This window comes from Oncorhynchus mykiss, chromosome 8 (genome assembly GCF_057628025.1).
Source record: "Oncorhynchus mykiss isolate SJ-2025 chromosome 8, ASM5762802v1, whole genome shotgun sequence".
In the NCBI taxonomy this organism is placed as follows: domain Eukaryota; kingdom Metazoa; phylum Chordata; class Actinopteri; order Salmoniformes; family Salmonidae; genus Oncorhynchus; species Oncorhynchus mykiss.
Window position 1 is genome coordinate 23,164,833 of NC_143029.1, and position 22,861 is coordinate 23,187,693.

The following is a 22,861-nucleotide window of genomic DNA, read 5'->3' on the forward strand; positions in this document are numbered from 1 at the left end:
AGTACTGAATTGTCTGTCCTCGGTTGCAACACTCACTACCGAGTTCCAAACTGCTGGAAGCAAAGTCAGCACAAGAGCTGTTCGTCGGAGCTTCATGAAATAGGTTTACATGGTCGAGCAACCGCCATTGGACTGCAGTAGAAATGCATTCTCTGGAATGATGAATCACGCTTCACCGTCTGACCAATGAATATGGGTTTGGCGGATGCCAGGAGAATGCTACCTGCCCGAAGGCATAGTGCCAACTATAACGTTTGGTGGAGGAGGAATACTGGTCTGGGTCTGTTTTTCATGGTTCGGCTAGGCCCCTTAGTTCCAGTGAAGGGAAATCTTAATGCTCCAGCATACAATGACATTCTAGACAATTCTGTGCCTCCAACTTTGTGACAACAGTTTGGGGAAGGCCCTTTCTTGTTTCAGCATGAGAATGCCCCCATGCACAAAGCGAGGTCCATACAGAAATGGTTTGTCAAGATTGGTGTGGAAGAACTTGACTGGCCTGCACAGAGCCCTAACCTCAAACCCATCGAACACCTTTGGGATGAATCGGAACAGCGACTGCGAGCCAGGCCTAATCACCCAACATCGGTGGCTGACCTCACTAATGCTCTTGTGGCTGAATGGAAGTAAGTCCCCGCAGCAATGTTCCAGCATCTTGATTTTTTATGCACATGATTTTGGAATGAGATGTTCGATGAGCACATAATTGTGGTCATGTAGTGTATCATGTGGTCATGATAACCTCCTCCCCTGGCCCTAGTTAAAGCTTATGTTGTGTTGCGACTGCTGTAAAAACGGCCATGTCTCATGTTATATAGAAGTATTTAATAGAGCTGTTTGTAGGACTCATACAAATGTGTATACATTTAATCCAATGGAATATATGATGGACATCAGCTATCAACATTTACAGGAGGCAGCCAAAATGGCACTGGGCCATCTAAATGACCTCTTTTTAATTAAAACTTTTATGGAATGACTCCCGATGATGAGCATTTAACTGCTCCAGAGTGCATTTTGTAACTGCGTTGGCGCCCTGATTTACCACCAGCTGCAACACTACTTCTACTTCTTGCCAAGTCATAAATGTTAATTATTTCATTTCATGGATTTCATGTGGAAGCTTTGCCTCTGCACCATCTATTTCATAGGCCAGCACTGAACTGTATATTTAAAAGAAATGTAGCTACTGACCCCGAACCCTCTATATGGTCAAATTCAATGACTGGCTAAATGGCAACTCAGATTCATCTGATTGATGTGGATTGACTGAGCAGAAGAATATGTTGAATCCTACTGCTGGACTGGGATTAGAATCCTAAATGTAATTATTCAGAACATGATTGAGGTGGCCAGGATTGGGGTGGGGGATGGGGCACTATCTCAGCAGCTTGACAGTATGTGGAGGTTGATAGTGAAAGCCATGGCTTGTCTGTTGTACTGCACAGTATCCTACTTCGCTAGTACCCTACGTTCAGGCCATGCTCAAACCCTACACACTCAAACCCTGCACCCCAACCCAACATACATATTTTTAAAGTCTTTCGTGAACTCACACTCCCACTTGAATTTTCCCCCCCTACTAGCTCTGACTTTGCTGATAACTACTTTATTGAGGGAACACTTACTTCCCATGACTGTGACATGTGGTTGTCCCGCCTAGCTATCTTAAGATGAATGCAGTAAGTGTAAGTCGTTCTGGATAAGAGCATCTGCTAAAGGACCACAAATTAAATGTACAGTGTATTTGGAAAGTATTCAGAAGCATTGCATTGTTCTTGAAAGTTTAATTTAGCTATCAATGAAGACGTGTGGAAAACAACGGAACTAACGACATGCCACACTGGCTTTGAGTAAAGCCAGTGTGTATATGTATGCGGATGACTCAACACTATACACGTCAGCTACTACAACAAGTGAAGTGACTGCAAACACTTAACAAAGAGCTGTGGTTAGTTTCAGAATGGGTGGCAAGGAATAAGTTAGTCCTAAATATTTCAAAAACTAAAATCATTGTATTTGGGACAAATCATTCACTAAACCCTAAACCTGAACTAAATATTGTAATGAAAAATGTGGAAATTGAGCAAATTGAAGGGACTAAACTGCTTGGAGTAACCCTGGATTGTAAACTGTCATGGTCAAAACATATTGATACAATAGTAGTTAAGATGGGGAGAAGTCTGTCCATAATAAAGCGCTGTTCTGCCTTCTTAACAGCACTATCAACAAGGCAGGCCCTACAGGCCCTAGTTTTGTTGCACCTGGACTACTGTTCAGTTGTGTGGCCAGGTGCCACAAAGAGAGACTTAGGAAAATTGCAATTGGCTCAGAACAGGGCAGCACAGCTGGCCCTTAGAGAGCTAACATTAATAATATGCATGTCAGTCTCTCCTGGCTCAAAGTGGAGGAGAGATTGACTTCATCACTACTTGTATTTGTGAGAGGTTTTGACATGTTGAATGCACCGAGCTGTCTGTTTGAACTACTGGCACACAGCTCAGACACCCATGCATACCCCACAATACATAACAACAGAGGTCTCTTCACAGTCCCCAAGTCCTAAACAGACTATGGTAGGCGCACAGAACTATATAGAACCATGACTACATGGAACTCTATTCCACATCAAGTAACTCATTCAAGCAGTGCAATTAGATTTAAAAAGAATATAAAAATACACCTTATGGAACAGCGGGTACTGTGAAGCAACACAAACATAGGTACAGACACATGTATACAAACACACAATAACATGCGCACTATACACACGTAAACATGGATTTTATGTTGTAGAGAGCCCGGACTTGAACCCGATCGAACATCTCTGGGGAGACCTGAAAATATCTGTGCAGTGATGCTCTCCATCCAACCTGACAGAGCTTGAGCGGATCAGCAGAGAAGAATGGGAGAAACTCCCCAAATACCAAGCTTGCCAAGCTTGTAGCGCCATTTATTTATTTATTTTCTTCAACCTTTATTTAACTAGGCAAGTGGCCTCTGTCGTGACGTTGCTATCATTAATGCGATGACGGCTATTCATTGAATAATTACATTCCACGTTCAATTATTATTATTATTATTAATCATATATAATTAATCATATAACAATTAATTAAGTAGTAATCTGCGGCACCACGGGGAAAGTATTTTGAACGAGTTACCGTTTCCCGAATTAACTAAAATATTTGAATATCTTGATATACTCTCCCGTCATCCATCAATCATTTGCTCCTATTTCAGTCTGAACGTCGTAATATCCTATAAATCTGCATGAACCCTAGTCTCCATGATGCTTACACAAATTGGCTTAATTGTTTATTTACTAACTAATGAAATAATCACAAAGGAATACATAAACACACACACAGTATAGTATTGAATATTAACATAATGCAATGAAAAGTCCCTAGTGGACTAACCCAATATGATGGCTGGTTACACAACGAAAGGGGGTGGGGAACAAAAGTGCAGGAGGAGGAGAGACAAAGGAATTCAGCATACAGTTGTATAATATGCTCATCGTAAATGTGGATATTTAGCACCCTAACAACCGCTCATTTGGATTTAGGATTGCAACACATATTTACGCTTGTATGTCTTTGTTGTCTCTCTCTGTTGAAAATGCCCGATCAGTCTGTGGAGTCAGTCAACAGAAATTATCTGGTTGTGTAAGTCTCTGGTTGTCCACCAGAGGTCACCATGTCCTTTGTAGTTGTAGTAGGTTGGTCTATGAGTGTCTGTTAGGACAGATCTTCCAGAGGTGTACCACGTGGTATTCAGCGGGCCTCGTCCTTCACTCTGTTTGTTTAGAATAGATACCCTAGAGATACCTATAATGGTGAGAGGAAATTGTTCTTTGTCTCGTCTTAAATCGAGTTTCCTAGGCTAACAGCTGCAGACTGAATGTTCCTGTGTAGTCTTCTTCTTTGAGAGAATTTCAGAGGGTCTTACCATTTTCTGGTATTGTAGTTTCAAACCATTTTGCCATATCCCGCTCGCGCTGTAGTTCGACTGGTCTTTAGTTTTAAACCATTTCTCAGCAGTGTAGCCACCTCTTCACGCTGTCTGGTCTGGTAGAAATGTTCTTCTTCTCTGTTGAAAGTTTCAGAGTTTCTAACCATTCGTACCTTTCATCGGGCACGCTTGTCTAATGTAGAGTCTAACCATTTTAAACGTCCGGCTTACCGTCCGTATTCTGGTCTGTAGAGATTCAAACCAATTCTACGTGTGGATGGTCCTCACGTTCTCTGGTCTAATGTACATTTTGTTAGCTGTCCTTTTATGCCCTTGTCTTGGAGGGCGGTTCCATCACGCTGCCACAAGGTCTGTACTCACATGTGCGTGCTTACTGACTGGGTAAAACCTTACATTAAAAACAATTATCTCATTTAGAAGGCTAAAATCACATTTCATCTTCTCACAAATAGTTTCATATTTAATCATATAAGTTCCACAACATTTAGATGTAACTGGGACATATACAGTTGTAGAGTTACCGTTATTTGGTTATACCGTCCTTAATAATATCACACAACAACAACTGATCTGACATAATTGTTCTTTAAGTCCCTCCCGACCAATTCCCACATTCTTTGTATTGGGAATATTGTCTCAAAGTTCAACCTTTTGATGTTACAGTACTGCAAAGTCTCTCTCTGTTGTAACAAAGGGATTTTTTTTTTTCAATTTCTGCAGAGTGGGAGAGAGAGTTCCTGCAAGGTATTTACGACAGTCATAAAACTGGCCAACTTCCCCCCCTTCCTCTCTGGTGGTGGAGTAGGGGCTCTCGCTGATCCTCACTTAGGAGGGAAAGTTATGACACCTCCATCATACCCAAGAAGACTCAAGGCTGTAATTTCTGCCAAATAAGCTTCAACAATGTACTGAGTAAAGGGTCTGAATACTTATGAAAATGTGATATTTCAGATTTTTTTTATTATTAGCAAAGATTTTTAAAAACCTGTTTTTGCTTTGTCATTATGGGGCATCGTGTGTAGATTGATGAGGGACAAAAAACGATTTAATCCATTTTAGAATAAGGCTGTAACGTAACAAAATGTGGAAGGATCTGAATACTTTCTGAATGCACTGTAGCCATCAGCAGAGAGCATCAGAAAATCTACCTAGCCAGCATTCACATGTACTTGCTAATGCGAGATAATTGCTATAGCAATACTGATCTTAGGGAGGCCATCAGTCTGTATAATGGGAAATATAACTCTCAATGTCCTCCATGGATTTAGTACTTTATAAATGTCTCACTAATTACAACACACACACACAGAGAGAGAGAGAGGGAAAGAGAGAGCGAGAGAGAGATTTTTACATTGCGCTCAAGGCTTAATTATATCAATGAGTGCTTGCAGCTCAATTGTTTATAATGTCCTCCACCTCAAAGAAAAGACGTTCAACAGAGTCAGAGACCGTTCCATCCTGAGTAAGATGTATTGGTAGACAGCAAATTAACCTTGGTTGTAGCTTTTCATCTATACTGAACAAAATTATAATTCAATATGTAAAGTGTTGTTCCCATGTTTCTTCATAAGCTGAAATAAAAGATCCCAGAAATTGCCCATGTGCACAAAAAAGCTTATTTCTCTCAAATGTTGTGCACAAATGTGTTTACATCGCTGTTAATGAGCATTTCCACTTTGCCAAGATAATCCATCCACCTGACAGGGGTGGAATATCAAATAGCTGATTAACAGCATGTGTAACCAGTGTGAAATGACTAACTAGTTAGCGGGGTGCGGGGTGCGAGCCCATTGAAGTAGATGTTTCCCTTTCTCTGCAAGTTCCGTGGCTTTTGTGGAGCGATAGGTAACGCTGCTTCGAGGGTGACTGTTGTCGATGTGTGCAGAGGAGCCCAGGTAGGGGCGAGGAGAGGGACGGAAGCAATATTGTTACACATGATCATTCCACAGGTGCACTTTGTATTAGGGACAATAAACGTCCACTTTAAAATGTGCCGTTTTGTCACACAACACAATGCCACAGATGTTTCAAGTTGAGGGAGTGTGCAATTTATATGCTGACATCAGGAATGTCCACCAGAGCTGTTGCCAGAGAATTGAATCTTAATTTCTCTACCATAAGCTGCCTCTAATGTCGTTAGACACTGGCCTCACAACCGCAGACCAGGACCTCTGATTCCGGCTTCTTCACCAGCGGAATTGTCTGAGACCAGTCACCCAAACAGCTGATGAAATTGCGGAGTATTTCTGTCTGTTATAAAGCCCTTTTTTGGGGAAAAACTCATTCTGCTTGTCTAGGCCTGGCTCCCCAGCCCATAGATTAAGGCCAAATATATTTATTTCAATTGACTGATTTCCTTGTGAACTGTAACTTAGGAAAATCGTTGAAATTGTTGCATGTTGCATTTATATTGTTTGTTCAGTATAGATTTAACATCACACTTAACCATCTTTCTGTCAGATTGATCAAAGGCGTTTGTTATATTAAACTGATTCAATGTATCAGGAGCCCAGAAACAAATGAATGTGCTATAAATAAATATGATACATTATTTATTTATGTCAAAAGTCTCTGTAATAGACCAGAAACTATTAAGTATCTGTGGTTAGTTTATTCATTAACAAAATCTATTATGTCTTCCATGTACTTTTCAGAAGGTTCCTTTCATCTTCGCTTTGCTCCGACTGACACTGTATGACAAGATTACTTACTGCTAGGCACCAGTATAATTGGCACAATCAAACATTCCGTAGTCAACTGTGGACCTGCTCCGTCTTGCCAACTCATATTCCAGTGCTGCAGTAGCTGTTATAAAAGGTAGGATACCCTGAGTGCATGTTACATAAGCAACAGAGATCTAAAGCATTGCTTTAATTTGACCCAAGGTGACTCTTTCCTTTTCATGGAGTTGAGTTGGAGTCCTGCAGTATGTGCAGTGAATTTGTAAGTGAAGCGCAAAGAAAGCTTTGTGGTATGATTTCAGAAAAACTTTGGGACAGAAAGCAATTGCTTGTTTAAATCAAACATACTGTAGACCAACAATCAGATGATCCGACCATGAAAGCTGACTATATGTTTGATCTGGTATTTCATGTATTGTATCTCCACTGGTCTTAGATGTGGCATATGTACATGCTTTTTCATCTTTGGGGATTTTATACTGTGTATCTCTCTTGATCAATGTCAATCTACATTCTGTTTCTGTCTCCTACAGCATTACAGGCCCTAGCTGCTCCTCTCCTCCTCCTCTCATATCAGATTCATTGTTAACCAAGACACTCTCCTGCTTTAACACTCCAGAGAACCTGAACATGTCATTAAAGAAAGATAAGTTGGAGAGATACACTGTCAAGGAAGTCAGTGGAGTGTATCTTGTATGTGCAAGATGAAAGTGGCCCTGTTACGCAGTTCTACATGTGTATTTTGAATGTAAAACTCCTCTGCAACATGACTCCTCTCAAACATGATGCCTCAGAAACAGAATGTAGATTGACATTGATCAAGAGAGATACACAGTATAAAAATCCCAAAGTTGAAAAAGCATGTACATATTTGCCACATCTAAGACCAGTGGAGATACAAAACATTAAATATTGCTGGTGCTGGGTACAAATAGAATTAAAGGCAACCCAGAGGGATCTGTATTATCCAAGGTACTCTCTCTCACCTTGGGATGGAAAGAAGAAGAGGCATAGTGCTCCTCCTGAGCACTATGCCTTCAGGGTGAGAGAGAGTACCTTGGATAGTGCAGATCCCTCTGGGTTGCCTTTAATTCTATTTGTACCCAGCATAATCCATCAGTTTCCAAACAGTGGCAGGGTTAGGGTGTTGAAAGTACAGATTGGTTCTTTAAATGGTGGTGATTAAGTCTTCAACAAAAAATCTGTGCACACCTGTGAGCAAAATTAATCACAAAGCATTTAGCCTTTTTTAAGGACAGGTAATTGTATTCCTTCTACTAGAAACTGTAAACATACAAATCACGGCTTGTTTGCACACCCGACAAGGTGTAAATGGCACACAGATTGACCAGCAGAGCAATAGCTATGGTTTTTGGCATAATGATACTCCTCTTCACTGTAATAATTAATATACAGTGCATTCGGAAAATGTTTTCAGACCCCTTGACTTTTTCCACGTTTTGTTACTTTACAGCCTTATTCTAAAATGGATCAAATAAAGTAAAATTCTCATCAATCTAAACACAATACCCCATAATGACAAAGTGAAAACAGGTTTTTAGAATTTTTTGCAAATGTATTAACCAGATATATCTTATTTAGATAAGTATTCAGACCCTTTGCTATGAGACTCAAACTGAGCTCAGGTGCATCCTGTTTTCATTGATCATTCTTCAGATGTTTCTACAACTTGATTAGAGTCCACCTTTGGTAAATTCAATTGATTGGACATGATGTGGAAAGGCACACCCCTGTCTATTTAAGGTCCCACAGTTGACAGTGCATGTCAGAGCAAAAACCAAGCCATGAGGTCGAAGGAATTGTCCATAGAGCTCCGAGACAAGATTTTTGTCGAAGCTCAGATCTGGAGAAGTATACCAAAAAAATGTCTGCAGCATTGAAGCTCCCCAAGAACGCAGTGGCCTCCATCATTCTTAAATGGAAGAAGTTTCAATTCCATTTCTGCAGAGTGGGAGACTCTTCCTAGAGCTGGCCGCCCGGCCAAATTGAGCAATCAGGGGAGAAGGGCCTTAGTCAGGGAGGTGACCAAGAACCCAAAGGTCACTCTGACAGAGCTCTAGAGTCCCTCTGTGGAGGTGGGAGGACCTTCCAGAAGGACAACCATCTCTGGAGCACTCCACCAATCAGGCCTTTATGGTAGAGTGGCCAGACGGAAGCCACTCCTCAGTAAAAGGCACATAAAGACTCTCAGACAATGAGAAACAACATTCTCTGGTTTGACGAAACCAAGACTGAACTATTTGGCCTGAATGCCAAGCGTCACGTCTGGAGGAAACCTGGAACCATCCTTACAGTAAAGAATGGTGGTGGCAGCATCAAGCTTTGGGGATGTTTTTCAGCTGCAGGGACGGGGAGACGAGTCAGGATTGAGAGAAAGATGAATGGAGCAAAGTACAGAGAGATCCTTGATGAAAATATGCTCCAGAGTGCTCAGCACCTCAGACTGGGGTAAATGTTCACCTTCCAACAGCACAACAACCCTAAGCACACAGCCAAGACAATGCAGGAGTGGCTTCGGGACAAGTCTCTGAATGTGCTTGAGTGGCCCAGCCAGAGCTCAGACTTGAACCCGATCGAACATCTCTGGAGAGAACTGAAAATAGCTGAGCAGCAACGCTGCCCATCCAACCTGACAGAGCTTGAGCAGATCTGCAGAGAAGAATGGGAGAAACTCACCAAATACAGGTGTGCCAAGCTTGTAGTGTCCTACCCAAGAATACTAATAATTGCTGCCAAAGGTGCTTCAACAAAGTACTGAGTAAAGGGTCTGAATACTTATGTAAATGTAATATTTCAGTTTTTTATTAGTAATACATTTGCTTAAAACGATTTAATCAATTTTAGAATAAGGCTGTAACGTAACAAAATGTGGAAAAAGTCAAGAGGTCAGAATACTTTCCGAATGCACTGTATACTGAACAAAAATATAAACGCAACTTGTAGTTGTTGGTGTTGGTCCCATGTTTCATGAGCTGAAATAAAAGATCCCAGAAATGTTCCATATGCACAAAAAGTATATTTGTCTCAAATGTTGTGCACAAATTTGTTTACATCCCTGTTAGTGAGCATTTCTCTTTTGCCAAGATAATCCACCCACCTATCAGGCGTCGCATATCAAAAAGCTGATTAAACATCATGATCATTACACAGGTGCACCTTGTGCTGGGGTCAATAAAAGGCCACTCTAAAATGTGCCGTTTTGTCACACAGCACAAATCCACAGATGTCTACAGTTTTCAGTGAGCATGCAATTGGCATGCTGACTGCAGGAATGTCTAACAGAGCTGTTGCCAGAGAATTTAATGTTCATTTCTCAACCATAAGCCGCATCCAACGTCATTGGCAGTACATCCAACCGACCTCACAACAACAGGTCATGTGTAACCACGCCAGCCCAGGACCTCCACATCCGGCTTCTTCACCTGCAGGATCATCTAAGGAGGGGTGTGGGGTGGGGATGGGGGGTTGCTGAGGAGTATTTCTGTTTGTATTAAAGCCCTTTTGTGGGGAAAAACTCCCTCTGATTGGCTGGGCCTGGCTCCCCAGTGGGTGGGCCTGGCTCCCAAGTTGGTGGGCCTATGCCCTCCCAGGCCCAGCCATGGCTGCGCCCCTGTGAAATCCATATATTAGGGCCTAATGAATTGATTTACATTTACTGATTTCCTTCTATGAACTGTAACTCAGTAAAATCTTTGAAATTGTTGCATGTTGTGTTTACATGTTTTGTTCAGTATAATTAAAGGGATTGCACAGCACACTTCACAAAGACAAGGGTCTCTATTGCTAACCTAGTGTATTGATGTGTCAATTTAGTTTTTTTATAGTCAATGACACCAATTTCAGGAATTATTGCAATTTACTGATAACCCTTCAACTATTCAGTCTCTCCCTGCTAACAATTCAAGCTTCTTTTTAAAGTGTGTCCTCTGAATCCAATCCTTTCTTTGTTATGAAAGGGATGACTGATTTGGAAATGGGGGAAAAACTCAAGGACAATACAGGGTAGATTGCCTCTGGGATGAATGAGTCTCCACTTCAATATTCAGTAAAAATCTCACCTGGGACTCATCTCCCTGCACTTTTATTAGTCTCAATTATTGATTTAAGCCATGTTTAAAATTCTCTTCAAATTAACTCCCTGTAATAGATACATAAATTAGGAGTGAACAGTCAGTAGTATAATTGTCTTGGCTGAGAAACGGTTCAGGTCTCGTCAGACAGTGAGAGAGAGCTCAACAGATGAAGCCACCGAACATTAGCATGGTAAAGGTTAGACGCCTGCAGCGTAACATCTCAGGGTTCATTCTATAATCTCATTGAGTACTTCCTAGTGGCACTCCAGTCTCATTTTCACCTCATTTAACACCTGATTTACTTAACAAAAGGCACATCTCAATAGGTGGTCCAGGTAAGTCATGACATAGCACAAGTGGTGAGGGGGGGGGGGGGGTTCTCTGTTGCTCCTAAATTGTTCCTCAAGCACTTCCCATCAAACCAACTCCTTGAAGTTTGCAGTTGTGTCTAAAAGACACCATTTTGCTCAAATTTTTTTTTTTTTACCCTGTAGTGTGTGTGTGCTTTACTGTATTTATATCGCTTTTCAACAGTGAAATTTTAAAAATCACTGGAGGACGTTTGTATGTGTTTGGTTCCTCTCTCTCGCACCATTAAGGATCCATAGAAACAGGTATTATGGACTGAAAAGTCTAAAAGTTATTTCATAGTTCATTGTCATCCAAGGAAAGTGTTAAATCTTTTACATTTTTTATCTTATTTACAGTTTGGTGAAAACAATAGGAGTGTACTTATTAACTAGCTTGACAATAAGACCGACCTTTTACAATCAGCATTCAATGGCAGTGCCTTCTTACATGGCATATCAAGCATAACTAAAAACAGTATCACATTAGATCATTGTCCAATATCTGCAGAGGTATCACGTAAATAATAAATAACACAGGTGTGTTATCTTAGTTTCAAGGACAAAGTGAAACTCTCATTGCACTGTATTTCTATGCATGCATAGTTTCAATCACAGGGATGCAAAACACTAGACTTCTTTGTAATACCTATGTAATAAGTACTAGAATTGTTAGGTGGTTGGGTATTTTTAGGCTGTATGCATCATTAGTGGTTAGTCTCAGAACTACACTCTTAGAAAAAAAGGTGCTATCTAGAACCTAAGAGTGTAGTATTTCCTCACAACAACACTAACCGGGCACCAAAGACGTGGATGTCGATTAAGGCAGCCCCCCGCACTTTTCTGATTCAGAGGAGTTCGGTTAAATGCAGAAGGCACATTTCAGTTGAATGCATTCAGTTGCACAACTGACTAGGTATCCCCCTTTCCCTAACCACAACTTTGGGCCCATGTGAACCAAACTGAAATCTGAATGTAAAAGGATAGTTGTTTTTTGTCCTGCCACTATGCAAAAGTATGCAACAACAAACCCCACAAATTGAAAACACATGGAACGGATGCCAACACCCACAATCACACCATGTTCACTTCAGTAATGCACTTCAGCTGCTTTATTCATGTTTGCAAATTAAAATAGAATAAATTACAAAAATACTGTCCAACTTTCCTGGAAAGCTTCAACACAGTAGTATTGCCATGTATCGCATACACTAAATAAGCACAGTGGTGTCAATTCTCAGAACTGATGAGGAAGAAAACATCCTGTGAAATTATACTCTCTACCTTGATAACATTCCACACCATTTATTGTCCACAAAGAAAGGAGCAGGGGGGAGGGGGCCGGGTATTCAGGCAAGGAGTATCCTTTTTCCAAAGACAATATTTTGTCTCACTCTTTCTACCAGACAGGTCCCATTTAAGCATGTGGACAATACCCACACCTCAACACATCACTCCCTCTGTTATTGAAGGATCCACATCTCTCCTACAATTAACCTTTACAATAACCAAGACAGCCAAGTTCACTCACACCGCATCCTGGCTGGGATACAAGCAATGTTAGAAAGACATTTGCAGGGGAGAAGAGAAAAAAACACAAGTTGCAGTTCTCTTCCATGATAGACAAATCATTTTACATTACAGATATCTGATAAGTATATCGCAACAAAATTTTACAGTATATTATTGTAGGGAACAATGACACAGCACTTGTCTAGAAGCATGTTTCTTAACCACTTAAGATCATTTAGAATATGGTTCATTTGCAATTCATAATAATTCAACATCTTCTGTCATCCAAAATGTTTGAATGAGGCAGGAAAATAAATATACCAAGCACACCATTGTACATCTCTATTTTCTTTGAGGACTATTCAAATAAGCAGACAGCTCTACTCTGGTAGGTTTCCTTGATTTCCCATGTTCAGTTGTTCAATTAAGTAATGATGCATTTCATGGATCTGAAGATTTTCCTTCTAACAGACTCGATTGAGATTGTAGTGCATTCCTACTCAAACAAACTCATTTCCATGATGTCTTCCAAATATTAGACCTTCCAAATATTAGAGGAATTTATCTAGTATAGCCTACATGTTTGAATGGTTCTCCATTGGTATATTGCAGATCTCTCTCGAATGCTTGAGTTTAAGAGACAAACAGGAATGCTTTAAAGTCTGTTTGAGTAGATGACTGTATAAATCCACTTGCTGAGATTTAACAACTCACTCGGCTTGGCTGTTGCTTACATACGAAGTCTGTCATGAAATCAAACTCGTTCTGTCCTAACCATAGCTCAGGTAGCTCCTTTATTCGGTCCAGGCCCATCTCAATGACCAGAGACATCAAGACCTCCTCATCAATAAAGTCCGTGTCAATGACGTTGGGGGGCAGTATTGCAGCAGGCAAATGGTGCGCCTGTGGAGGCAAACTGGACGTGCTGTGTTTCGTGTTGCCATCTCTGAACTGTTGTCCTGTCCCGTTAAGTTGATGATTCGCAGGATGCAACTCATGCATATAATGATGATGAGAGGGATGTGTATGGTGGCTGTAGTACTGCGTGTTGAGCTTTTGTAACTGCATACTTGCTGCGAGCTGTCCTTGAGTGGGGACGGCGGCGGTGGGTCCCACAAATTGAGAGCTATAGCGCGCACCGGGAGGCATGTTGCCGTTTGGGTGTCCAGCGTTTACATTTACATTCCCCGAACCCACAGAATGTCTAATTCCGTGGTTAGATGTTACATTTCCCCCTCCGTAGTGCAAATGATCTCCCATAATACCAGTAGTGTAACCATGCTGCTGTTGCTGCTGCTGCTGTTGTTGTTGCTGATGGTGTAATGGGTTCGAGAACTGCCCCATGCCCATTCTGCGTGCTGGGTGGTGATGGTGGAGACCATTAATAGCTTCAGGGAATCGTCCATGGTTCATTGCCATCATGCGGTCTACCATTCCCCAAGCTGTCACAAATTAAAAAATAAAATGTCATTTATATCGACAGGATAAGACAAACATCATTAGCTTATCCAATAAATTACGCACAATGAAAGTGGAAAGGATTATCACCCAGTAAATAGTCTTGCTGTTAAAGCCTACAAATTATCAAATTACAAAGTATTTAGAAGCATACTTCCCATGCAAAACATTAATATTAAACACTATGTATAAAATGTAACTGTACACTGGTTCACAATAATAACAGAGCTGCAAGGTTGTATCAAATGTCTCCGTGATATTGTAATTACTTTTTTTTCAGTGTATAAATTTCCCGCAGGTCACTCCTAGGCTGTTGTCCATACACAAAACTTGACTGGATCCCTTGGATGTGGTTCCGCTGTCAGCACAACACGAGTAACTATATCAGTCCAGTTTATGCGATATGTAGTCCCAACTCAGTGAACACTGTGCATTCTGAAAACCAAGATAGCGTACTTTCAACCTAAGCTCAGAAAAAAATAAAAAACTGTTTCAAGCGCCCTCGCCCAGTGCTGATATACTATACAACCAGTCATGGGCGGAGCGAGACAAATCTTGAATCTGACGAAACGAAAGTCTGGATTCAGGATCGCAAAAAATGTGGAGCAGAGCCTTCGCCACCCTCCCGCACCAATCGCCTCCCGCGTTTACAGCAGAAACATCGAGGCACATTACCTCATTGCAGCTATTTCTGTTTAAGGCAAGAGTGGGAAAACATGAACTCACTTTTCACAGCTTTGGAAAGTTCAACATGCATAGAAGCTGTTCCCCAATTTTGCGCAAAGAGGTGAGAAATTGACCAAATGGACAGATTATTAGGCTATCTATTGACTCCTAAAACTGTTCAGGATCTATACATGTACCAATTCATAAAACTATATCATTAGGATACGCGTGGATGTGTTATCCACGAGTTTATCAACCTTCATAATTATAATTACAGAATCAACTATCCTGAATCATAATGTTAAGAATGACAATGAGATGCTCTGTTAAGGTAGGCTATAAGTATACAGAATACAACACTTTAACAGTGTAGATTTAATTTGTATTAATACGCGTTTTTATATCAGTATTTGACATTTCTGACATGTTGAGAGACACATGAATACAGTTGTAACAGTGGAAACAATCCAATGCTTTTGGAGCCTTTGCTGGTTCCATGTTTTATGAATATCCAAACGCCTCTGCAGGCGTGCGGTACGTGCGCCCTGCTCCTAGCGGTTGTCACCGATGTTTTGATCAGCCAAACTCATGCTCAGTGCTCTGTAAACAAACCTGATCACCTCAACCAATGTACTGTTTTTGCTTCAAACCTGACTATGCTCACTGCTGTGCACAAAAACATATCCTGTTGCTTCTCCTGAGGGTACAAAGCACATGCGGCTGCTGAGTGGAGGACAGCTCATAATAATGGCTGGAATGGAGCAAATGGAATGGTATCAAACACATGGAAACCATGTGTTTGATATATGTGATACCATTCCCTTGATTCGGCTCCAGACATTACCACGAGCCCGTCCTCCTCAATTAAGGTGCCACCAACCTCCTGTGGTACAAATAAAATACAATTTTATTGGTCACGTACATACACATGGTAAGCAGATGTTAATGTGACTGTAGCGAAATGCTTGTGCTTCTTGTTCCGACAGTGCAGTAATATCTAACAAGTAATCTAACAATTCCACAACAACTACCTAATACACACAAATCTAAAGGGATGGAATAAGAATATGTACATATGTACTCATCATTAAAGATATGGATGAGCGATGACCGAGTGGCATAGACAAGATGCAATAGATGGTATAAAATACATTATATACATATGTGATGAGTAATGTAAGATATGTAAACATTATTAAAGTGGCATTATTTAAAGTGACTAGTGATCCATTTAGTAAAGTGGCCAATTATTTCAGGTATGTGTGTAGGCAGCAGCCTCTGTTAGTGATGGCTGTTTAACACTGATGGCCTTGAGATAGAAGCTGTTCTTCAATCTCTCGGTCCCAGCTTTGATGCACCTGTACTGACCTTGCCTTCTGGATGGTAGCAGGGTGAACAGGCAGTGGCTCGGGTGGTTGTTGTCCTTGATGATCTTTTTGGCCTTCCTGTGACATTGGGTGGTGTAGGTGTCCTGGAGGGCAAGTAGTTTGTCCCCGGTGATGCGTTGTACAGACCGCACCACCCTCTGGAGAGCCTTGCGGTTGAGGGCGGTGCAGCTGCCGTACCAGGCGGCGATACAGCCCTACTGGATGCTCTCAATTGTGCATCTGTAAAAGTTTGTGGGATTTTAGGTGACAAGCCAAATTTCTTCAGCCTCTTGAGGTTGAAGAGGCGCTGTTGTGCCTTCTTCACCACACTGTCTGTGTGGGTGGACCATTTCAGTTTGTCCGTGATGTGTAAGCCAAGGAACTATCCACCTTCTCCAATGCTGTCCCATTGATGTGGATAGGGGGGTGCTCCATCTGCTGTTTCCTGAAGTTCACGATCATCTCCTTTGTTTTATTGACGTTGAGTGAGAGATTGTTTTCCTGACCCTACACTCGATTGCCCTCACCTCCTAACTGTAGGCTGTCTTGTTGTTGTTGGTAATCAAGCCCACTACTGTTGTGTCGTCTGCAAACTTGATGATTGAGTTGGAGGCTTGCATGGCCATGCAGTCATGGGTGAACAAGGAGTACAGGAGGGGGCTGAGCACGCACCCTTGTGGGGAACCAGTGTTGAGGATCATCGAGGTGGAGATGTTGTTTCCTATCTTCACCACCTGGTGGCGGCCCGATCAGAAAGTCCAGGACCCAATTGCACAGGGCAGGGTTGAGACCCAGGGCCTCAAGCTTAATGATAAGCTTGTAGGGAACTATGGTGTTGAATGCTGAGTTGTTGTCAATTAACAACATTCTTACATAGGTATTCCTCTTGTCCAGATGGCGAATAGGGCAGTATGCAGTGTGATGTGGACCTGTTGGGGCGGTATGCAAACTGAAGTGGGTCTAGGGTGGCAGGTAAGGTGGAGGTGATATGATCCTTGACCAGTCTCTCAAAGCACTTCATGATGACAGAAGTGAGTCCTACGGGGCGATAGTAATTTAGTTCAGTTATCTATGCCTTCTTGGGGCACTTTCAGCTCTGCGCGAATGCCGCCATCTATCCATGGTTTCTGGTTAGAGTAGGTTTTAATAGTCACATTGTGTACAACATCTCCAATGCACTTCCTTATAAACTCACTCACTGAATCAGCATATAAATCAATGTTATTCTCTGAGGCTGCCTGGAACATTTCCCAGTCCGATGTGATCAAAACTATCCTGAAGCATGGTTTCCGATTGGTCAGACCAGCATTGAATGCTTCTTGCCACAGGTACATCCTGTTTGAGTTTCTGCCTATAGGACGGTAGGAGCAAAATAGACTCGTGGTCGGATTTGCCGAAGGGAGGGCAGGGGAGGGCCTTGTATATGTCTCGGAAGTTGGAGTAGAAGTGATCCAGTTTATTGTCCGCGCAAGTGCTACAAAGCCAGCTCCATATTATGCTTGGCTCTTAAATGGGCAATCAGCAGTTGCTACATCCATTTTTGTACTTGTAACTTAATGAGTTAAGTTGATTCTTGAAGAATATAGCCTAGCCTATAAATACCTCATGAGCTTAGTTGAACTGACATACTCTATCAGAAGCCAAACTATAAGCTTTTTTACATCAATGTTTGTAAACAAAGTAAATGTAAACAACAATGTATATCATCCAAAAATTATTAAAACTATCATGTTGATATCATAGATGGTCAGTCCTTGCATCCATAGCTCTGTCTTTGAATTTGAGAGTGGTTCAATTTATCCTGCCCCAACCTGCCACTTTTTTACAGAACCAGGGAAAGGGGATACCTAGTCAGCTGCACAAGTGAAAGCATTCAACCGAAATATGTCTTCCGCATTTAACCCAACTCCTTTGAATCAGAGAGGTGAGGGGGCTGCCATAATCAACATCCTCAGCACCTAGGTCCTAGGGTGTAGTTGTTGTTGGGGGTTAACTGCCTTTCTCAAGGGCATAACCTTGCTGGCTCGGGGAATCGAACCAGTGATCTTTCTGTTACTGGCCCAACACTCTTAACCACTAGGCTACCTGACGCAAATAGAGGTGGGAAAGACGCTTTGTTATTGTTGATTACCGCTTTAAAGTGACTGACTGCACAGGGATCTGCCTGCCGATTATCAGTGCCACACTGGAGGCAAATTAGCAATGCATGATTGTAAACATCTATTATTTGCAGATCAGTAGGCCTATGTCAGTACTTAATAAGTGAAGGTGGCTCATGCATATGAAAAGGCAATGATACTGGTGTATGCAAATCAACTTACAATTTGCTTTGGTGCAGATACAGCTTCATTTTGGACTCTTTATGATATAGTAATAAACATTTAATTTAGAACCCTGCTACTTGTATAATAACAATTCTTACCATCTAATGTTTTTGGGTGTACGGTAGACTTATACAATGACTGACTTTTTAAATTTTGTCATGTCAGACAGAGTGAAAACCAGAGTGGAAACCAATATTGATCAATTACTTAAATATACATTGACAGGGTATGCTAATTTTGAAGCCATCACGCCTCCATCTTGGCACTCTCCCCACCAGTCTTAAAACATTTTTGGAAAGCTATAGAAATGCATATTTTCCCATGTTTATTCTATTTCAGACACCTTAATGTATGCTTTCAAATTATATTATGTGAGCTAAACATAAAAATAAATGACAAAATATAGAATAAAAATTTCCTTAAAGTATCATTTTTTTAATGTTCAAATGTTACTCTCCCCAACTACAAAAAAAAAAATATTAAATACATGTAATTTTGTCCTTGGAACATTTAATTAAAAAACTGTAGAATTCCATTCATTCCTGTGGAGGACTGCTTATTTTCAAGTAGCTGCAGCCCAATATGGCGACCGGAGCATAAGCGATTGGGTGTGTCAAAAGGATGGAAAGCGAATCAACTAATTGGGCAGATTTGTTGCTTCTCAAGGCCGTTTTGCGTAGCTGATTGGGCTGCACTACGAGTGGATAGTAAGCCGGCTGGCTACCAGTGCTCCGGTGTTGTGCCTGCCGACTAGAAGTGCTTCCTACTAGGTATCATGGACATGTCGCCGGCGGTAGATACGTGGCCATTTTTTCTTTCTCACATGATTTTCTTTCAAGTAGGGTAGCAGCAAGCACAATAAATACCTAATATTGAAACCAAAGACACTTGACTTTTTGCACATTTTTTTACATTACAGCTTATCCCCCCCACTTGAGAGCCCAACAAGGTGTGTCTTGTTAAAATTGAATTTGTGGAATTTCTTTCCTTAATGTGTTTGAGCCAATCAGTTGTGTTGTGACAAGATAAGGGTGGTATACAGAAGATAGCCCTATTTGGTAAACGACAGAGTCCATATTATGGCAAGAACAGCTCAAATAAGCAAAGAGAAATGACAATCCATCATTTTTTAAGACATGAAGGTCAGTCAATCCGGAAAATTTCAAGAACTTTGAAAGTTTATTTAAGTGCAGTACTAAAAACTATCAAGCGCTATGGTGAAACAGACTCAATTCTTGCTTGGCACACCTGTATTTGGGGAGTTTCTCCCATTCTTCTCTGCAGATCCAAAACATGAGAGGCTAGCTAAGATTTTGAAAGTATGATGTTGACATGATCAGTACAATCAAAGCTACGGTAGATATAATGGGATTTGATGTAATTTTATCTGTGGCCAATGACCAATGATGGCACTTTTCTTTTCTTTAAATTAAATTTTACCCATTTTTCTTCCCAATTTCGTGGTATCCAATTGTTGTAGTAGCTACTATATTGTCTCATTGCTACAACTCCCATACGGGCTCGGGAGAGACGAAGGCTGAATGTCATGCGTCCTCCGAAACACAACCCAACCAGCTGCTTCTTAACACAGCGCGCATCCAACCCGGAAGCCAGCCGCACCAATGTGTCGGAGGCTACACCGTGCACCTGGCAACCTTGGCTGGTGCGCACTGCGCTCGGCCCGCCACAGGAGTCGCTGGTGCGCGATGAGACAAGGAGATCCCTACCGACCAATCCCTCCCTAACCCGGACGACGCTAGGCCAATTGTGCGTTGCCCCACGGACCTCCCGGTCGCGGCCGGTTACGACAGAGCCTGGGCGTGAACCCAGGGACTCTGATGGCACAGCTGGCGCTGCAGTACAGCGCCCTTAACCACTGCGCCACCCGGGAGGCCCGGATTGGCACTTCTAATGTAACTCTATGGCAGCACCAAAGGGACTTGAATTTTTTAGCTCTCCCCTTAGATTTTTGGTGACGTAGTGTCCCCATGAGTGACAGAACACTGAGACAATCACAGCGCAACTAGAGAACCAACTACCAACCCCTACGCTTTGTATTTTCAGATGAATGCCCCACCACCACAGAAAGCACTGAGCTTTGCTGAAATAACTGCATTTTGGAGCTGCCTTACCCAAGAAAGCAAAAAAGAGAACATGTTTGTATGCTGCTTTACTAACAAAAAAAATATTTTACATTGCTTGAAAAATTGACATGTGTCATGTATTAATACTAAAATAACATGCAAAACAGGCAATAACAAAAAAACATGTATATATATAGTTTAACTATACACGTGGGGCTCTGCCACACTTGCCCTGAATGAAGGGTCTCCACTGGGATAGTGCCATGTGTCCTCCAGATGTGACGCTTGGTATTCAGTCCAAAGAGTTCAATCTTGGTTTCATCAGACCAGATAATTTTGTTTCTCATGGTCTGAGAGTCCTTTAGGGGCATTTTGTCAAACTCCCAAGCAGACTGTCATGTGCCTTTTACTGAGGAGTGGCTTTCGTCTGCCCACTCTACCATAAAAGCCTGATTGGTGGAGTGCTGCAACCTCTGGTTGTTCTTCTGGAAGGTTCTCCAATCTCGACAGAGGAACCCTTTAGCTCTGTCAGAGTGCTCAGTTTGGCCGGGCGGCCAGCTCTAGGTGGAGTCTTGGTATGCCTAGATAATAAACTGTGAGTAGCAGCAATGTAAAAACAAATGGAGGGGTGAATAATCTGTGTGGCCATTTGATTAATTGTTTAGCAGTCTTATGGCTTGGGGGTAGAAGCTGGTGAATGGAGTCTTTGACAATTTTGACACTGCCTATAGGTAGGTCCTTGATGGCCTCAGTGATGTACTGAGCCTGATGCACTACCCTCTGTAGGATGCTCTCGATGATGTAGCTGTAGATGTAACTTTTTGAGGATTTGGGGACCCATGCCAAATCTTTTTATTCTCCTGACAGGGAAAAGGTGGTGTCGTACCCTCTTGGTGTGTTTGGACCATGATAGTTGGTTGGTGGTGTGGACACTTAAAACTCTCAACCTGCTCCACTACAGCCCTGTTGATGTTAATGGGGGCCTGTTCGGCCCGCCTTTTCCTTTTCACGATCAGCTCCTTTGTCTTGCTCACATTGAGGGAGAGTTTTTTTGTCCTGGCACCACACTGCCAGGTCTCTGACCTCCTCTCTATAGGCTGTTTCATCGTTGTCAGTAATCAGGCCTACCACTGTTGTGTCATCAGAAAACTTGATGATGGCATTGGAGTCATGTTTGAAAACGCAGTCGTGGGTGAACAGGGAGTACAGGAGGGGACTAAGTACACACCCCTGAGGGGCCCCAGTGTTGAGTATCAGCGTGGGAGAAGTGTTGTTGCCTACCCTTACCACCTGGGGGGCGGCCTGTCAGGAAGTCCAGGATCCAGTTGCAGAGGGAGGTGCTCACATAGGTGTTCCTTTTGTCCAGGTTGGAAAGGGCAGTGTGGAGTTCGATTGAGATTGTGTCAGATCTGTGGATCTGTTGGGGCGGTATATGAATTGGAGTGGGTATAGGCCAGGACTGCCCAACCCTCTTCCTGAAGATCTACCGTCCTGTGAGCTTTCAGTCCAACCCTAATTTAACACACCAGATTCTACTAATTAGCTGCTCAACAAGACCTTAACTAGCTGTCAGGGCCCGGTTACGAACCCGGGTCTCCGGAGTGAGAAACAGTCACTTAACCTACTGAGCCACGAATAGTCGGCAGAACCCAGAAGATGAGGCAGACACAGCAGTACTTGAGACGGTGTATTTAATGAAGTAAAAAGAGAAGTCCTTCAGGAAAACATGTGACTCCACAACCTCAAAAGGAATTCCACAAGAACAAAGGTAATCCTCCAAGACAAAAAAGGTAAATCCACAAGGTGGTAGGAATAGCATAAAAAGCCTCAAAAGATACTCAAAAATAAATAAACAAGAACAAAAACAGAATTCCACAAGAGTCCACCGGGATCAACAAGAGTTCACAGAATACTAGGGCTGGGTGCTAACATACAAACACAGAGCAAAGAACTGAGGAAAACTAAGGGTTTAAATACAATCAGGGGAAACGAGGCACAGGTGCAAATAATAATGGGGATCAAGGGAAAACAAAAGGTCAAAAAGCACAATGGGGGCATCTAGTGACCAAAAACCGGAACAACCCTGGCCAAATCCTGACAGAATTCCCCCCCTAGGAACGGCTCCTGACGTTCCTACCAGCTCTCTCGGGGTGGAGGGCCCTGAACCGACGAATGAGGTCAGGGTCCAGTATGTCTTTGGCAGGAACCCAGGAGCGCTCCTCGGGACCGTAGCCTTCCCAGTCCACCAGATACTGCCAGGACCGCTGCACCCGGCGGGAATCCAGTATCCGATGGACGGTATAAGCCGGCTGGCCTCCAATGACACGAGGCGGAGGGGGAGGTCTGTCTG

At 42.2% G+C, this 22,861-nt stretch overlaps 1 protein-coding gene across 1 annotated transcript; it reads right to left on the reverse strand.

The window, feature by feature from the left end:
* Positions 1–12,184: 12,184 nt before the first annotated feature.
* On the reverse strand, positions 12,185–14,480 carry LOC110529621 (Cbp/p300 interacting transactivator with ED-rich tail 2). The gene is made up of 2 exons (XM_021611981.3): positions 14,340–14,480; positions 12,185–14,054 (listed from the first exon to the last, which is right to left on the reverse strand). The coding sequence occupies exon 2, from the start codon at positions 14,044–14,046 to the stop codon at positions 13,315–13,317; it is 732 nt and encodes a 243-aa protein (XP_021467656.3). The 5' UTR covers positions 14,047–14,054; positions 14,340–14,480; the 3' UTR covers positions 12,185–13,314.
* Between the last annotated feature and the right edge of the window lie 8,381 nt (positions 14,481–22,861).